This window comes from Dreissena polymorpha, chromosome 9 (assembly GCF_020536995.1).
Source record: "Dreissena polymorpha isolate Duluth1 chromosome 9, UMN_Dpol_1.0, whole genome shotgun sequence".
NCBI lineage: Eukaryota > Metazoa > Mollusca > Bivalvia > Myida > Dreissenidae > Dreissena > Dreissena polymorpha.
In genome coordinates, this window is record NC_068363.1 from 23,107,517 (window position 1) to 23,124,674 (window position 17,158).

At 34.0% G+C, this 17,158-nt stretch overlaps 2 protein-coding genes across 2 annotated transcripts in view; one reads left to right on the forward strand and one right to left on the reverse strand.

The window, feature by feature from the left end:
- LOC127845915 (uncharacterized) overlaps positions 1 to 17,158 on the forward strand; it is a 462,977-nt gene that overhangs the window by 32,859 nt on the left and 412,960 nt on the right. The gene's annotated exons all lie outside the window — the stretch shown is intronic.
- On the reverse strand, positions 268 to 14,652 carry LOC127845428 (stimulated by retinoic acid gene 6 protein-like). Its single transcript, XM_052376331.1, has 9 exons — positions 14,032 to 14,652; positions 9,964 to 10,042; positions 7,707 to 7,795; positions 6,922 to 7,052; positions 4,955 to 5,075; positions 3,157 to 3,208; positions 2,685 to 2,825; positions 1,462 to 1,592; positions 268 to 972 (listed from the first exon to the last, which is right to left on the reverse strand). Exons 1-9 carry the CDS (start codon positions 14,076 to 14,078, stop codon positions 948 to 950), a joined length of 816 nt encoding a protein of 271 aa, XP_052232291.1. The 5' UTR covers positions 14,079 to 14,652; the 3' UTR covers positions 268 to 947.

Consider the following 17,158-nt stretch of genomic DNA (forward strand, 5'->3'; position numbering starts at 1 on the left):
TCCGTTTTAATTAGAAAACTCATATTGTATTTACCATTGCTAATCTGAATGCTGTTGTCCGCATATATAGGAAAGCTACTATTGCATGAGCGTATTGAAAAAGCTACCAACATGAAGGTAATGCTAATGTTTAATAAGCCTTAATATACTTGCTAAAAACTATTGAATGATGAGATTCTGTTTCAGTTTATATCATGTGTACATTGGACACACGAAAGGAAAGGTACTCTTGCAGCTGTACAAGCAATTAAATACTACCATGTTTAATACATCCAAAAAAACATTATTTTTTCAGAGACTATTGTTACATGTACTGACAGGAAAGTATATGTTGCATCTCATTAAAAACCAAGAAAATTTGACTTCGTGACTCTTTGTTAATACAGCCTTAAAAACTGCCAGAAGTCATTTGTTTTATTAACTTAATTTATTTTTATTTTTTAAAAACACACATTTGTGTTATATGAACATTATGGGAGGATAAATTGAGATTATTGGAAATTGATCTTAAACAACTTAAAACAGTTTAACTAATATAATATAAAGGAGTGAAACTCCAGCTTCTGGAGCAGTATTTAATTCTCATTATACACAATAAGTTAGTCCTTTATTTTAGGCAAGGCAAGTGACCAATTGCCCAAACAGCACAAAACAGCACAAAACAGCACCATACAAAACAGCATACATAACACATAAATGAATAAAGCTGGGGTCACCGCATTGGAACGGTCAATGCAGAGCATTGGGGGTTTAAACCAATTTTTAGAGCGCTCAACCTCACACTTGGCCCAGCAATATTCATGATTCATTTAAGTGTAAATAAAATGTAATAAGTATGTTAAGCTTGACAGCCTTGTTTCATTTTATCTTACCTGGTATGAACATATCAAGACTACTGTGAAAATGCCAATGATCCTCGGCGAATATTTTAATGTCGGGTCATTTACCTAGATATACTGGCGCAAAAGTGCACTGAAAAAGAGTGCCGAAAATACACACGTTTAAGCACTACATTACATATTTCTAAGAAAAGGTATTTTCCTTTAAGTTTATAAGCCATTAATGCAATATAAGTTGACACTATATAGAAACATTATTTGTAAGTAAATCATGGACACTATTGAAACAAGTACATCGTTGACACTATATCAAGATTATAAGTAAGTATATAGTTGACATTGTATCAACATTGTAAGTAAGTACATCGTTGACACGTTAACAACATTATAAGTAAGTTAATAGTTGAAACTATATCAACATTATAAGTAAGTTAATCGTTGACACTATATCAACATAAAAAGTAAGTGAATCGTTTACACTATATCAAAATTAAAAGTAAGTACATCGTTGACAACATAGCAATATTTTATGGAAGTAAAACCATTACTAACATCATCAGTTATATGCAAACAGGTAAATATCACATCATTTTTTATTAATGTACCACATCTTTATGCCTACCGAATCTTTGTTTTCCAGCTTGGTTCGCCGTCCAAGGCGTCGAATGACATGTTTTGATATAACTTCGTGCCCGCCAACAGGTTCTTAACGTACTGGATGTTATATGGAGTGCCGTACTTTCGACGTTCAACCTCAAAATTGAAAAAAGGGTTATATTTATGTTCACTGATTGTTCAGTTTAAACTTTCATAAGTGATTATTGAATAAATATGCATGATAGGTCAGTCACGAGTGTGAAATTATACTTTTATATACATTCAATATTGTACTTAACTAAACACCATGCAATATTTATTAAATGTTTATAGTTAATAAATCATTAAACCTTATGAGTGGAACAAAATAATCAACATATGCCAAAACAAATTTATATTTTGCAAACATCACATGTATAAAATGACAGAAGTACATTTACAACCAAACACAATATATCGTCTTCTATTGAGGACCGCGTTTCTTTCCTGCTGGTGTAACTGTAGTTTCCATTTGTGTGGATTTGACGTAACTTCATCTTTCTATTAATTTATATAAATTACTGTAAACCCAGTTATTATTTGCGTGGCATTAATTTTCGTCGATTTCACGGGTGGACTGATCCACGAATTAAACATAAACAGACCCCAAACTGACCAACGCACATTCTTTCTTTCGAACATCATAAATCCAAGAATGTTCTTGTCCACGAAAACAGTTATTAAACATTATATGCGGACGAATACAAATAAATAATTCAACAGTAAGTCAATTCTCAAACTACTCTACCGGGTTAACGGCAACCACTTCATTCCAAAGCAAATCTTTCAAGATATGGAATAATTTCTAGTTAGTGTTTATATTTTACGCATATCACCGTCATCTTCAACATAGTTGAGCTTCTTGTATATTGTGTCCATTTTAAAATGCAAGAAAACAACAACAAAATACTTTAAATCATACATATCAACCATTATTTTTAATGGGACATCATGACGTGTTGATATTTGCGGCAGGAATATGGTACGAGCTGTGCTCGGAAATAAGCTTCGATCGAAAATTTGTAAATTAAATAGTTAAATCGTAGATTTTTAAATTAAATAGGGCAATCGCAGATCTGTTCATATGATTGATAAATCGTAAATCTGTAAATGTGGTTGGTCAATCGTAAATCTGTTCATTTGAAAACGGAAAGCAGCACACTGAAAATGTAAATATCAACAAGCACAACTGTGAAATGAAGTTCTTACGCGTTCGATAAATGGTCCCGCTGATCGAGCTTTAATTGCGCGGATGCTGTTCCGTATCAGGACGTACAGGTACCAGAATGCAAGACCGATTGTACACACGAGCACCGGAATTTGCTTCGCAATTTCTTGGCCCGTTAAACCCTGGAATGAAGGTTTATAAGGTAATTCCCTAACATATCTTCAGTTGATGCAATATCTAGAATCTTGTCAAAACAGAACAATTTCATAGAACAAACAATTAAGTTGATAAGTTTTCAGAAGAGAACAAATAAAGAATTGATGGATTTTTGATAAGCATGAAAAATATACTTTGTACTAATTATTGAGGTGTGTTTCTTTCCAGTCACAAAGTGTCGTAATCAGCATTATTTATGCGCATTCCCATGCGTGTTGGGAAAACATACTGAAATTGTAAAACCACAAATAATGAATAAAACAGCATGTGGGATAAACAAGTTTAAATGCTACATACGTTTTCTCCTCCGTTTGGACAGTTTATGACAAGCATAAAGTGAACGTATAACCTGAAAGAGAAATGTCAAATAATGATGAGAAATTGGGTGAAATATTTGGGTTTTCTTTATGTACGAAATATAAATATTTGGGTTTTCTTTATGTACGAAATATTGACAAGTATATCAAAAAGATTAAATATTTGGATCTGGTGTATGTTTAACAACAAAGGGGTTACGATGCTGTTAACACAAGCCTTGGGCTGTATTTGCATTATTTATTGGTATCACAATGCTGATTAGCGGGTGCATACTTGAATAGTGACTTCTCCAGGTTGTAATTCAGCCAATCAGAAATAAAAAAGCATAGAACACTGACCAATGGGATTCATAACAGAGTTTCACTGGGCAGATGTTAGAGGGAAACAGACAGTTAGCGTTTAGACTTGGAGACGTACGGATCGAGAAAGATACGATCATGTAGCAATCACAACGTATTTGTATAACTGAAAATGTTAAGTATGTTAGACATTAAATTGGACTAGAAACTGATACATGGTGTTGTTGAATATTTTATCCTGTATTATGCAGAGAAATTAACATAAATAGAGAGGGGCCGACTTGTCCCATGCGCGGCACGAGAAAATGGAAGTTAATGCAAAACTCGTCATCTTGGCAATTCGCACATGACGAGATATCGAATGATAGGCTACATACCGGTAATTTAAGAGTAATGAACATTGTTAGTAACTATGTGTCGTCTATGAACTATGAACGATTACGGGACAGAAAGATATTATTTTATTAAACTATAGAGTGTTATATAGTAATACTAGTTAATGATACTGACATCCAAAAATAATAAACAATAACAAGTATGAGTTTCAAGTAATTTGTCTACAAATATTATTCCGCGTTTCTCGCCCTTGCATATTTATAGAACTACCCGTATTTGTATACATAGTGCCGCAATTGATTCTCCAACAACCTTGTATAGATACAAGGGTTGCTATCGCTAATATGGTAATATATAGAGCCGCGCATTCGGACAACGGGGGTTAATGCTTAAGCGTAAAGTGACGTCCCGGATTAGCCTGTGCGGTCTATACAGTCTAAAAAGGGACGACACTGTCCGTCTTAACTGAAATTACGCTAAGAAGGGACATTCTTTATACGAAAAATACTATATACGTGAAAAATATAGTCCTTGCATTGGTCTGTGTTAACAACACAGGCTAATCTGGGACGACACTATTCGCACATGCATAACGCCCGGTTTTCTAGGGAGGCTAATAAAGGAGCAGATAAATGGGATCCTCTTGGTTGAAACAATCGACACATTCAGAAAATGACACATATAAATGATGTCTAGCCCTGACTTGACATTTTACATATACAAATTGTAGCGTAGTTCGTGAGAAATATGTAAAAAAAAATATGATTTTCATTTTAATTAATCATTTGTTTGTAAAACGTTATAAAATAACTCAAATGCCTTTCCGCAGTCTATGAATTCGCTTATAATAGCAAACAAATACCTTAATTATAACCGTACTGTGTATGGTCTTAAATATTAATCCCACCTATTTTTTTTTCTTTATCAAATATATTTTCATTACAAAAATTGCTAGAACAGGAATAATATACCATTATTATTACGTATATTAATAGCTCTTCAATTCACAGTGAAATATAATAACTATCGAATATCATTATCAATATAATATTCAAATTATCCAGACAGTTCTAAAGATCCATTAATACTACCTTTATAAAATAAAACGTGTATTTGCATTAAAATGATTATACTTCACTGACCAGAATGTGCAATACCCCAGGCCCAATATGGAGCCCACAAACACCCAGCTGGTTGTTAGACAGGCGAACAGTGGGTAAAACAAAAACCCGATGACCAGTACGTACAGCATTATCAGCAAGGCTGAAATATCAAACGAGTAATTATTGTAATTTTTATTTTCATCAAATAATTTCTTCATATACGGTACAATCATTATTATTCGCTAAAGATTAATTTTGGTTGATTCTGCGCATCGATAGATCCATGAATTTAACACAAACACCTAGGAAAATGACCATTTGGGTTGCTTCTGTGCAACGATAGATCCACGAATTTAACACAAACACATATGAACATGACCATTTGGGTTGCTTTTGTGCATCGATAGATCCCTAAATTACACACAAACACATAGAAAAATGATCATTTCAGTTGATTCTGTGCGTCAGTAGATCTACGAATTTAAAATTAACACATAGGAAAATGACCATTTTGGTTGATTCTGTGCATCGATAGATCCACGAATTTAAAACAAACACATAGGAAAATGACTATTTTGGTTCATTCTCTGCATCGATAGATCCACGAATTAAACACAAACACATAGGAAAATGACCATTATGGTTGATTCTGTGCATCGATAGATCCGCGAATTTCAAACAAACATGATAGAAAAAAAACATTTTGGTTGATTCTGCGCATCGATAGGTTCACGAATTAAACACAAACACATAGGAAAATAACCATTTTGGTTCATTCTTTGCATCGATAGATCCAATAGTTAAACACAAACACATAGGAAAATTACCATTTTAATTGATTATGTGCATCGATATATACACGAATTAAACAAAAACACATTGGAAAATGACCATTTTGGTTGATTCTGTGCATCGATAGATCCACGAATTAAACACAAACACATAGGAAAATGACCATTTTGGTTCATTCTTTGCATCGATAGATCCACGAATTAAACACAAACACATAGGAAAATGACCATTTTGGTTGATTCTGTGCATCGATAGATCCACGAATTTAAAAAAAAAACATTGGAAAATTACCATTCTGGTTGATAATACGCATCGATTAATCCACGAATTAAACACAAACACATAGAAAAATGACCATTTTGGTTGATTCTGTGCATCGATAGATCCACGAATTAAACACAAACACATAAAAAATGAACATTTTGGTTTATTATATGCATCGATTAATCCACGAATTAAACAAACACATAGGAAAATGACCATTTTTGTTGATCGATAGATCCACGATTTTAACATAAACACATAGGAAAATGACCAACGCAATTTCCTCATTAATACAAAATACGAAATCCACGCATTTACTTGTCCACGAAAAAAAAATGTTATCCTGCCGGGGAATATAAATGATTTTAAAATACTTGCAGTCGACAATCGCCTTTATCACATATTTATGTGTACAGGATATGATGTGACATAAATGAGGTTTTAGTGGCTTATTTACCAGGATCCTCCGGTATCTATGACTTAAACAAGTTGTCGATTTATTATTCTACCTAAATGACATTTTTATACGCACGAAAATATAAACACGTGCTAAGAGAAACATTTTCTGTTTATGAATAATAATGGACCAAAACACAATAAATAACACTTCATTATGCATTTGATGAACACGTATGTATAATATATAACAAAAGCAATAACACGCATACCTTTAACGGTAGCATTCATTCAGAAGTGAACAAGTGTTAACCAACCGCGGCGCAAACAATTTAATACACTTCATTACATTGATTATGTAAGTTCATTCTTTTTCCAATCGTAACCCTACTATTTTATTTGAATATAGAGTATCGTCTATGTCAGAATAAACGAATGGGTGTGACTGACTTTTCAAATAAATGTTTGATAATGACCAATAATTAAATAGGCCATTAGACAGCAGACATCGGAGAAATCCCTCAATAGGACTTGAGTATAGTTTAGATACGTACTTTGATACCAAGCTGGACCAGCGCTTAATAGTCCTCTGATGTTGAAGAGCACGAAACAATATCCAGCGATACTTCCAAATGACATCATGTATCCGAAATTGTCCGAACAATGGTCCAGCATGTTTATTGGACTGAAATTAGTATCCGAATTGTCCGAACAATGGTCTAGCATGTTTACTGGACTGAACTGAGTATCCGAATTGTCCGAACAATAGTCAAGCATGTTTATTGTACTAAAATGAGTAACCAAAATTGTCCGAACAATAGTCCAGAATGTTTTTGGAATGAAATGAGTATCCGAAATTGTCCCAACAATAGTCCAGCGTGTTAATTGGACTAAAGTGAATATCCGAAATTGTCCGAACAATGGTCCAACATGTTAACTTTACTGATCTGATTTACCGTAAAATTGTGCGAACAATTTCCAGCATGTTTATTGGTTGGACTGAAATGAGTATCCGAAATTGTCCGCACAATTCCAATGGCCTAGCATGTGTATTAGACTGAGCTGATTTAATGTATAATCGTAATTGTACGCAGGAAAATGACCATTTTAGAGAAATCAAAGAAAAGGTCAACGAAAATTTCACTCTTTGTGTGTGTAAAAACAAACACGAAATTTCATGCCGTCAAATTTAAATGATTTTATGAAAATGGAAAAGAGACGAAATATATTTCACCATTTTTTTATTATAAATGCAATGATTTTCATTCTATGCACATAAGTCTAATTTGAAAATAAATAGACAGAATATTCGAAGTAAACTTGATAGTTTATGTCTTACAAGATGACTGCTGGTCGGCGCCATAATGCCTTGCATCTCGTGTGTTCGGAGCGATTCTCAAGAATACAGAGTATAGCAATGGTCGCCCCCTGGAAATAAAATCATTAAAATAAGGTAAAAATAGGATATTTCCCAATGGTAAAAAATTAACATTTTTTTCCCAAAATTCGAACAAAAATTTCCCAAAAAAGATTCCGAACATTTCCAATAAACTTTATAATTGGTTTATTGAGTTTATATAGAGCAACTTAATTCCGTAGCACTTTATAATATAAATATGAAAACGCAGTTGAACATACACTTAAAAACCATTTGTAGTCCAACTTGTTGACGCTCTCAAATATTAGCCTACTATTTATATTGGTAATATTTGGAGCCCATATAAAAAGTATCTCTAAATTCTGTGCGCGTCTTATTAATAAGACTTAAACCATTGGTATAGTGATAATATTTATAAGCATATTGATTATGTTTCATTTTCCCCAGTTGCATGGTGTATCGCGCTTTTTTCCCATCCAAGAGGTACACGCTGTCAAATGTATTGCGAACAAAATCACTGTACGTGTTTTGTCTTAAACAGTACTTAATCATCAACCAGTAGTTTAAAAAAGATTCTTGTTGCACTCACAATACTCACATTTAAGGTAATTTCTTAAAAACAAGAAGGTCACACTGCCAATGGGTTGAGTAATCACTAAATAATTAAGATAACTGCATTTATACTTTGTTAAGCTTCTCAATAAAAATAGACACGTATGGTAATCATCATCATAATAAACAACAACAACATAAACATCGTCATCCAAAGTACTATCATAACCACGACCATGTGCACAGCTATCATCACAATCATCAACAACACCATCATATTCCTCAGCAGCATCACCACTATCATCGAGCCCATCAACAGCATCATCACCATATTCATTAAAATTACCATAGAATCGTCTTCATCGTTGGCAGCATCGACATATTAATTCTATGTTCGCATTAAACAGCATCAGCCGATTCATGATCATGTTAATGAACATTATATTATTAGGATCGTATCAAACAACATCAACCGATTCATGATCATGTTCATGAACATTTTATAATTCTGATCGTATCAAACAACATCAATCGATTTATGATCATGTTCATGAACATTTTAATATAAGATTCGTATCAAACAGCATCAACCAATCCATTATCATGTTAGTGAACATTTTAATATAAGTGTGACCAGGTCGACTTTCTCCAGATTTGTTTAGTGTTTTGTAATCCTTACCTATTATTTTAACATTGTATTTTGTTGATTGTGGTCACATGATCAATTCGGAGGGAACAGCTGGCAGACATTTGTATTTTATGTACAAAACGAGTTCAAGTTCACTCTAGTGGTCAGTATTGGTTCTTGTGTTTGTATTTTATTGTATAATAAATAATTATATAAAACAGAGAAACAACTTCATTGTTTTTCAATATCTATATATATATATAATATAATATCTTTTGGATGTAATTGTAAACGGTTGCATTGCATTGTTTTCTTTGTATTTCGTTTGAGGTTTGAAAATCTTTAATGTTCAAATCACATGAATTCGCGAATGTTCAGAATGGCAGCAAATTAATAAATTCACTTTTAAATAGCAACTTATACACTCAGTTGAAACACCATAATATCTGTTTGCATGCTCTAATTTACAGCACCAGTAGCTTGAAAGAAGCGTGACTGAGTGTCAGTGAAGTGACAGAGAAAAGGACTCAATTCCATAAATTGGTAAGAATTGTATACATTTTATAAATGTGTTTAATGTTATATTCTTAATTCATTATTTGTAAGGTTTTGTATGTTGCGTTTCTGTATTTATGATTATTGTTGTCACTGGTGTACCTGAATCTTATACGAGTCATATAAAACACATGTTTAGGCCACTAGAACAGAACTATTGTTTTATTGTTAAGTATTTTATTGTTTTATATATTTCAGATCTTGTCAGATTCACTAAATGGAATAACTACCATATTCGGTATGATTGTTTCTCATTATAGACTGACTGAAAGTCTAACATTATTTAAAGAAGTGAACTATGAAAAATCTTATTTATGTTGATTAGGATAAAATACACCCATAACCATGAGGGTTACATTAGGTAGTATTAATCAGCATAAACTGATTCATGATCATGTTCATGAACAAAATACACAACTGCAATGATCACATTGGTCGGGAAGTTTTGCTTGACAGAATAATTTATGTTTACTGAATACTAACCGAAATGATCATCGTTATCAGTTGGTACTTAATCAGTGGACCAGTCTCTTTCTCGCATGGCGAATTATTCGGCAATATCCTGCAATCGTATGCAAATAATCAGAACAATAATAATGATGATAATAATACTAATATCTATTATTATCCCTCGCCATAGGCGGAGAGATATTGTTTTGGCGTTGTCCGTCCTTCCATCCGTCTTTCCGTCCGTCCGTCCGGAGCAATATCTTGGAAGTGCTTGGGCGGACTTCATTGAAACTTGGTATGAGTATATATATGGATAACAGGATGATGCACGCCAAATGGCATTGTACACCATCTGTTAATAACGGAGTTATGGCCCTGTGTATCTTAATAAATGCTTTTTTGAGTGTCAAATATAACATTTTGTGTCCAGAAGCATATTGGCGGGGGATATAAATTCAACGAATTTGCTTGTTTTTATAAAAATTATAAAAATGATAATAATTATATTAATGATGATGATGATGATGGTGACGACAACGATGAGGTTGCTGATGGTGATGTTGTTGTTGATGTTGTTGTTGATGATGATGATGGTGATGATAATGATGATTGTGATGATGATGATGATGATGATGATGATGATGATGATGATGATGATGATGATGATGATGATGATGATGATGATGATGGTGATGATGATGATGACGGCGACGGTAATTGTGGTGGTGGTGCCTAGGCGGTGTTAGTGGTGGTGGTGGTTGCGTTATGCAAGGTGGTGCCGTTACCATACATGAGATAGGTAGTATGGTAAATAACTTAAATAGACTTTTTCACAGACTTTGGCGTGTATTAAAGTTTGTCATTAAATGCTTAGAAATTTGATAAATGTAAACATTGGAACCAAATTGCTCCAGTAAACAAGATGGCCATGGGCCCTAAGGCGCTCACCTGAGACCCAAAGGAACTAAACTATTCTGGGAAGGTGATGTTCAAAATAATAAAAGTACTTCCTGAAACATAAATATTATCATAAGGTTCACAAGAAGAAATTCGCTCGCCCCTGGAAACCATGCTCTTCAGAGCACCGGAGCCATTTTCAAAGTAAATCAAGATATTATAGGAACATATGTTCTCAGCATGTTTCATTAAGATTGAACGAAAATGTAACTTATAGAGAGTTCACAATGTTTCACTATAGCAATAAAAAGAAATCTGCCACCCACCTCAGGCCCTTGCTTTTAAACAAACTGGAACTATTTTCAGACTCGCGTTGCAATGATATTTCCAATTAAAACAACAATCAACCCTATTTAAAACACAAATCTTTGATTGTCACACCAAAACTACTTACCTGACATCCATAAACTGTGTGCCATAACAATTTGTGTTCCATTCTTATCAGTCTAAAGGTCTTTGATGTGAGTTCCCAGCTGAGGCCTATTTTTAGGGACTAAGGGCTTTTAAGCTGCAAGCCTGATACATCACATTAACAATTCATGCTCAGTCAAGAGATAATTAATTAGTTGCTGATAAGCAGGTGTATGAATGGGATCAATGGAGAAATAAGAGTGCATTCTTGACAAGCCATGCATTCATGATTGGAGGTCAAACACAATTCAAGTCATATACAGTTGTTTCTCCCCTACAGTTTAGAGTCAGGCCCCAAATTCCTGTGCTGGCCACTTGTCACACATATTGCTGCATGTAATTTAATGGCCGCAGACCAATGAAATAGCCATTAGCCACGGAAGGTACCTCATTATCTCTGGCAGTTGCTTGATGCCTAACTTCGTGTTTACAGCCCTTTCCAGGGAACAGCAATTGCTATACAGTGGTATCAATATAATTAAGAGTTCGGAATGAATGTGCATGAGTAAACTGAATGGTAATCTGCTATCTACATTTCAGCTATTCATATTAGGACAACTGATGTTAAACACTGAAATAAATCAGTACTTATTGGGTGAAATTTAAAAAAAAACACGGTAGCTCCGCCCTTTACCGGTTTCTAGATTTTTTTAATTTCGCCTAATTAGTAACTTCTATCATATACAATGAAGCTAAAACACAAGTCCCTGCATATTCAAAGAATATTTTGGTAACTTCTGTTGAAATTTCAAAGAAATAGGCAAACAACGGACTGATATCCAGAATTATGATATTCAAAATTAATCAATGCTTAAAATAAACAAATAATTTACCATCATTTCTTTCTGAGAAGGATCTTGTGCAATATGGACCCCTCTTGAAAATCTGACAAAGTACACACTTAGAATAACTAATAACTTTGAATAAAACTTCAAATCAGTTGCTTAAAACTTAACAATATTCACAGTTAAATGAACGCAGTGTCTTTTTATCTGCAATCAAGGTATCAAGGAAACATATAGCCTGAGCTTATCAGCCCCATTACATGTGATTTATTACTTTTCATTGACTGCCTGCTGGTAAGCTGACCACTGCATCAAATTAACATGTAATTGACACAAGATAGTGGGAGAATAGTTTCTACTCTTTCTCTCTGGGGCCTGACTTAGAACTGCTCAAGTAATTTTTTGTGAAATCAATATTACTACTTAAAATTTTGAGAATACTTAATAAAGGGTTTTCAGACGGCAAAAATATGTTTGTTGCACTTCATCCCCAACCAATCCTCAACATAATAATCCTGTATTATTATGGTCATGTTTTTCAAATGTTCACTACTGTTTTCAAACTCGTCCGAGATATCCACATAACCAATGTTTTGACCAAATTTCATGATGATTAGGCAACAAATGTGACTTCTAGAGTGTCCACAAGCTTTTTTACTATATAAATATAAGGAAAAAAGACCCCCCCCATGTAGGCCATGCTCTTTTACTGATCTAAACCATTTTCACACTCAACCGTCGTATCCAGGAAAAAATGTTCTGACCAAATTTCATGAAGATTGGACCAAAAATGTGACTTCTAGAGTGTTCACATGTTTTCACTATATACATATAGAGAAAACTGCCCCGCCCCCTGGCGGCCATGGTTTTTCCAACGATCTGGACCATTTTCGAACTCATCCGATATATCAATGAACCCAATGTTTTGACCAAGTTTCATGATGATTGGGCAAAAAGTGTGACTTCTAGAGTGTTCACAAGGTTTCTCTATAGCCATAAGGAACACTGCCTCGCCCCCTGGCGGCCATGTTTTTCAACGGACCGGAACAATTTTTAAACTCAACCAACATATCATTATGACAATTTCAAACATATTGGCAAAATTTACATGAAGATTGGGCATCAAATGTGACTTCTACAGTGTTCACCAGGTTTTTCCTACTGACCTAGTTTTTGACCCAGCATGACCCAGTTTCGAACTCAGTCGAGGTATCATCGGGACAAATGTTCTGACCAAGTTTCATGAAGATCAGACAAGAAATGTTGCCTCTAAGAATGTTCACAAGGCAAAATGTTGACGACGGACGCACGACGGACAAAAGGCGATCCCAAAAGCGATCTAAAAATGCACTGTTCACACAGTGAGTGGTGTATTTTGCGCATTAAACAAGCAAACCTCGTAATGTCACAAATTATAACGATAACACCAGAACTCTCAAATTATTCATTCGTTTCGCGTTGGTAACGCTCTATAACTTTATTTTTTTAATCGTCAAAACATGCAAATAATGAACATTTTAGATCATGGTATATGATCAGTTTTACTGTTCCTCCCAAAAATCATAACAACAATGACAATTTGCACATTTGAAACATTTTTAACAAACGTGAAAAAGTTCCTTTAAAATGGGAGATGTAATTTGCAGCATAAGAACCGATAGTCGCAGTATTTATTTTGGAAGCGGACAGTTTCAAATAATGGTTGTAGCAGTAGCATCGACGCTCGTTGGTGTTGGATAACGATTAAGGGATTGCATTAGGTTGGTTGTGGTGAAGGCTGTAAACCCAGCTGATGGTGATGGTGTTATTATGTCCTTTTTTATCATTTTCATTTGAACGCATAATGAGTAGATCTAGTTTCGTGGAGAACTACTAAAAACAATGACATTCAAGCTCATTGTACGATTGAACAAAATAGTATAACATATTTCAAATAAAAAAGACTTACTCTTTAAACCGCCGCCCATCGCTAGCTTGTAACGGGCTCTCGTCCATGTCTCTTTAACTATAATCAGCACTTCCTATATAGATCGGTTACTTCCAACTTTGTGGGGATCGTTTCTCTCTATCTCTCTCTCTCGCTTTCTCTCCAACTTCGAATTGCTAAAGAACAGTCATATGTGTAAACCGCAAACGTTTGGTTAGTTCATAAAAACCGTTAAATCATTAGCATATCTCATTAAATAAACCCGTTTACCGTTGCAGATGTTCGGTAGGTTAAGTGCAAATGGATTTGTACAAACGAAAAAATGTAAACACAGTTGAAATATACTTGAATTTTAGTTCACGTAGTAGTCGTAAAATATATTTCAAGACAACTGATACAATGACTCAGTGAGGTGTAGTTTATATTACATTCCACAGAGGAAAGAACCTTAGTTAATATATAAGGTATATTTTATTTCAATAACACTTCAAGCGCGTTGAATTCCGCCTATGACCATTATAAATACTGCACAAATAATACTTCACAGTACCCCGTTACAACTCACTTCAAATGTACAACTTAACTTGTCATTAAATTAAAAACTTAAAGCTCAACATCCTGTTTATGTTTCCTGAAACACGATATACTACACTGATAAATTAAGTTGTAAACTGAAAACTGTATACACTCGCACGCATACTTGAATGAAGTGCAACGTTACACAAAATATGCAATTCATTCCAGTACTGAAGAGAGATAACCTATGTAAGGAACTACTAGTCTTGTTCATGAATAAATTGACCTCGTTCTAGGAAAACGGGGCCTAATGCTTACGCGTAGAATGTCGTCTCGGATCAGCCTGTGCAGTACGCACATGCTAATTAGAGACGACACTTTCCATTTTGTCTGGATTTCCGAACAGAAGAGACTTCTTTTAAACAAAAAAGCGTTAAGTGTCGTCCTTAATTTTACTGCAAAGACTCAAGGCCGTTAATCACGCGCGCCACCTCTTTATTTGAGATGCATTAATAAATGAGCCAATGCAACTTCCGAGGTGGCGCTCAGGCCCGGATGTTTTGAAATGTAATGGATAATTTCAAAGGGTGATTAAGTTTTATATGGATTTTTTTCAACATATTTCGTAATATTATTAAAATCGGGAAATGTAGTGCGATTCAGGGAAGATTAATTCATCCCAAAATGTACATAAACATACATTCTCAGCACAATTAAAAACGTGAATACCTTTATAAGTTGTGGCATGGTGGAGTTTTAAAAAGCATTTCGATTAGTTTGTCCTCTGCTACGAGAAAATGTTCACCCAATTAAACGATTGCGTACAACATATACTAGATACTGCATGCACAAAACATATTGGCTTCTTGCCGACGTAGTAGATAATTTTGAATTTTTCCCCAATGCTTAGGAGATGGCGCTAATGATAGGATGTGGCGCCATTAACAATTATTTTGTATTGAATTATGTTCACTAATATGGTTGATAATTATCGTGCAATGCCTGTTGCTCCCTTTTGTTCCATGACGAGGAATACTATCATTTACATCTACGTACACATGTTTAGTTTTAATATACGTTTACATATATGGAATGTATATTGTCTATAATATATCCTTTATGTCTTACATTAAGCAAATGCCAGCCATACAAGATTGTTTAAGTGCACAAAACTGGATTTTCGTTGAAAGAGACTTCATTCAAACAAAAAAGTCCATAAAAGCGGAGAGTATAGTCCCTGATAAGCCTGTGTGGATTGCACATGACAATCTAGGACGACACTTTATGCACATGCATTAAAGCCCGTTTTCCCAAAGAGAGGTTTTATAGAACTCCGAGTCTTGTTTAAACGTATATGACACAAACTGTATTCCGTACATAATGATCATGTCGGAAAGATGCATGTGTATAAGCAGTATTTACTAGATGTTGTTTGTAGATTGGATGACTTCAAATTCATTTAAATTCAATTTTAAAGATTCACTGCGACGGGTATTTGCAAAAATGTGTGATTGAAAAAATCCAATGATTGAAGAATATTTCATACTTACTTGTAATACATAAACATAACAAACTAATCGTTTTCGTATTACCGCATTTAATACAATAAAACAAAGTATGTCAATCTCTCCAATATCCCACTTAAACATTAATTCTAAATGATTTTGCATAACAACCATACAGCAGCAAAAAGCAAGTATATAATATATACATTTCATACCAGTAATACATAATTCAAATTCGCGCAACAGTTTAAGTTTATTATTACAATGCGCCACTCTAACAAAAACATTTAAAATTGTATTTAAATTAATGAAATTTGACAACCCGTAGTTATTACATTACCTTACATAATAACCAGTTATGACTAGTTTGTTGAAAATACAAGTAAATTAAACTACAATTAATAACACAGCAGTCAAAGGGAAGTAACTGCGATACTTCTATATTATAATGAATAAGAGTTGCCCATCATGTTACACAAGCTTAATTTCTGCATTTAGTAACAACAAGTGTTGTTATTTGACCTTGTTACCTTGTTTTTGGACGCTTTAGACCTAAATTTGAACTCGGCCTAAATATTGTTAAGATTGACATTTCTTACTTAGTTTCATCAAGATTAAGTCGTAAATGTGGCCATTAGAGTGATTACAATGTTTTTCTAAGATTTTACCTGGTGACCTGGTTTTTGAACAAATATAATCCAGATTCTCAACCATTCTTGAAAATGTCTGAATGAACATTCTGACAAAGTTTCATCAAAATTCAGTCATAATTGAAACCTGTATAAGGTTTTTGTTACAATTTGACCTGCTGACTTTGTTTTTTTAGGCATGTGACCCAAATTTAAACCCCGCTAAGATCTTGTTCAGATAAACATTCTTACAAGTTTAATCAATTTTGGATGAAAAATGTCAAGAGGGTTTAGAACTTAAAATTGGATGACCAAAACTACACATGGCACACCGCACGATGACAGAAGTCAGACATGAACATAGTGTGATCACAAGAGCTCATCTTCATGTAAAGCATTGATATTTTGAAAATTCTTACACCAAATAAATTAACAAATAAAGGAAAATGCTACATTTTAACCCATTTTCATAAAATAAAAAACAATCTTCTTCAAGGT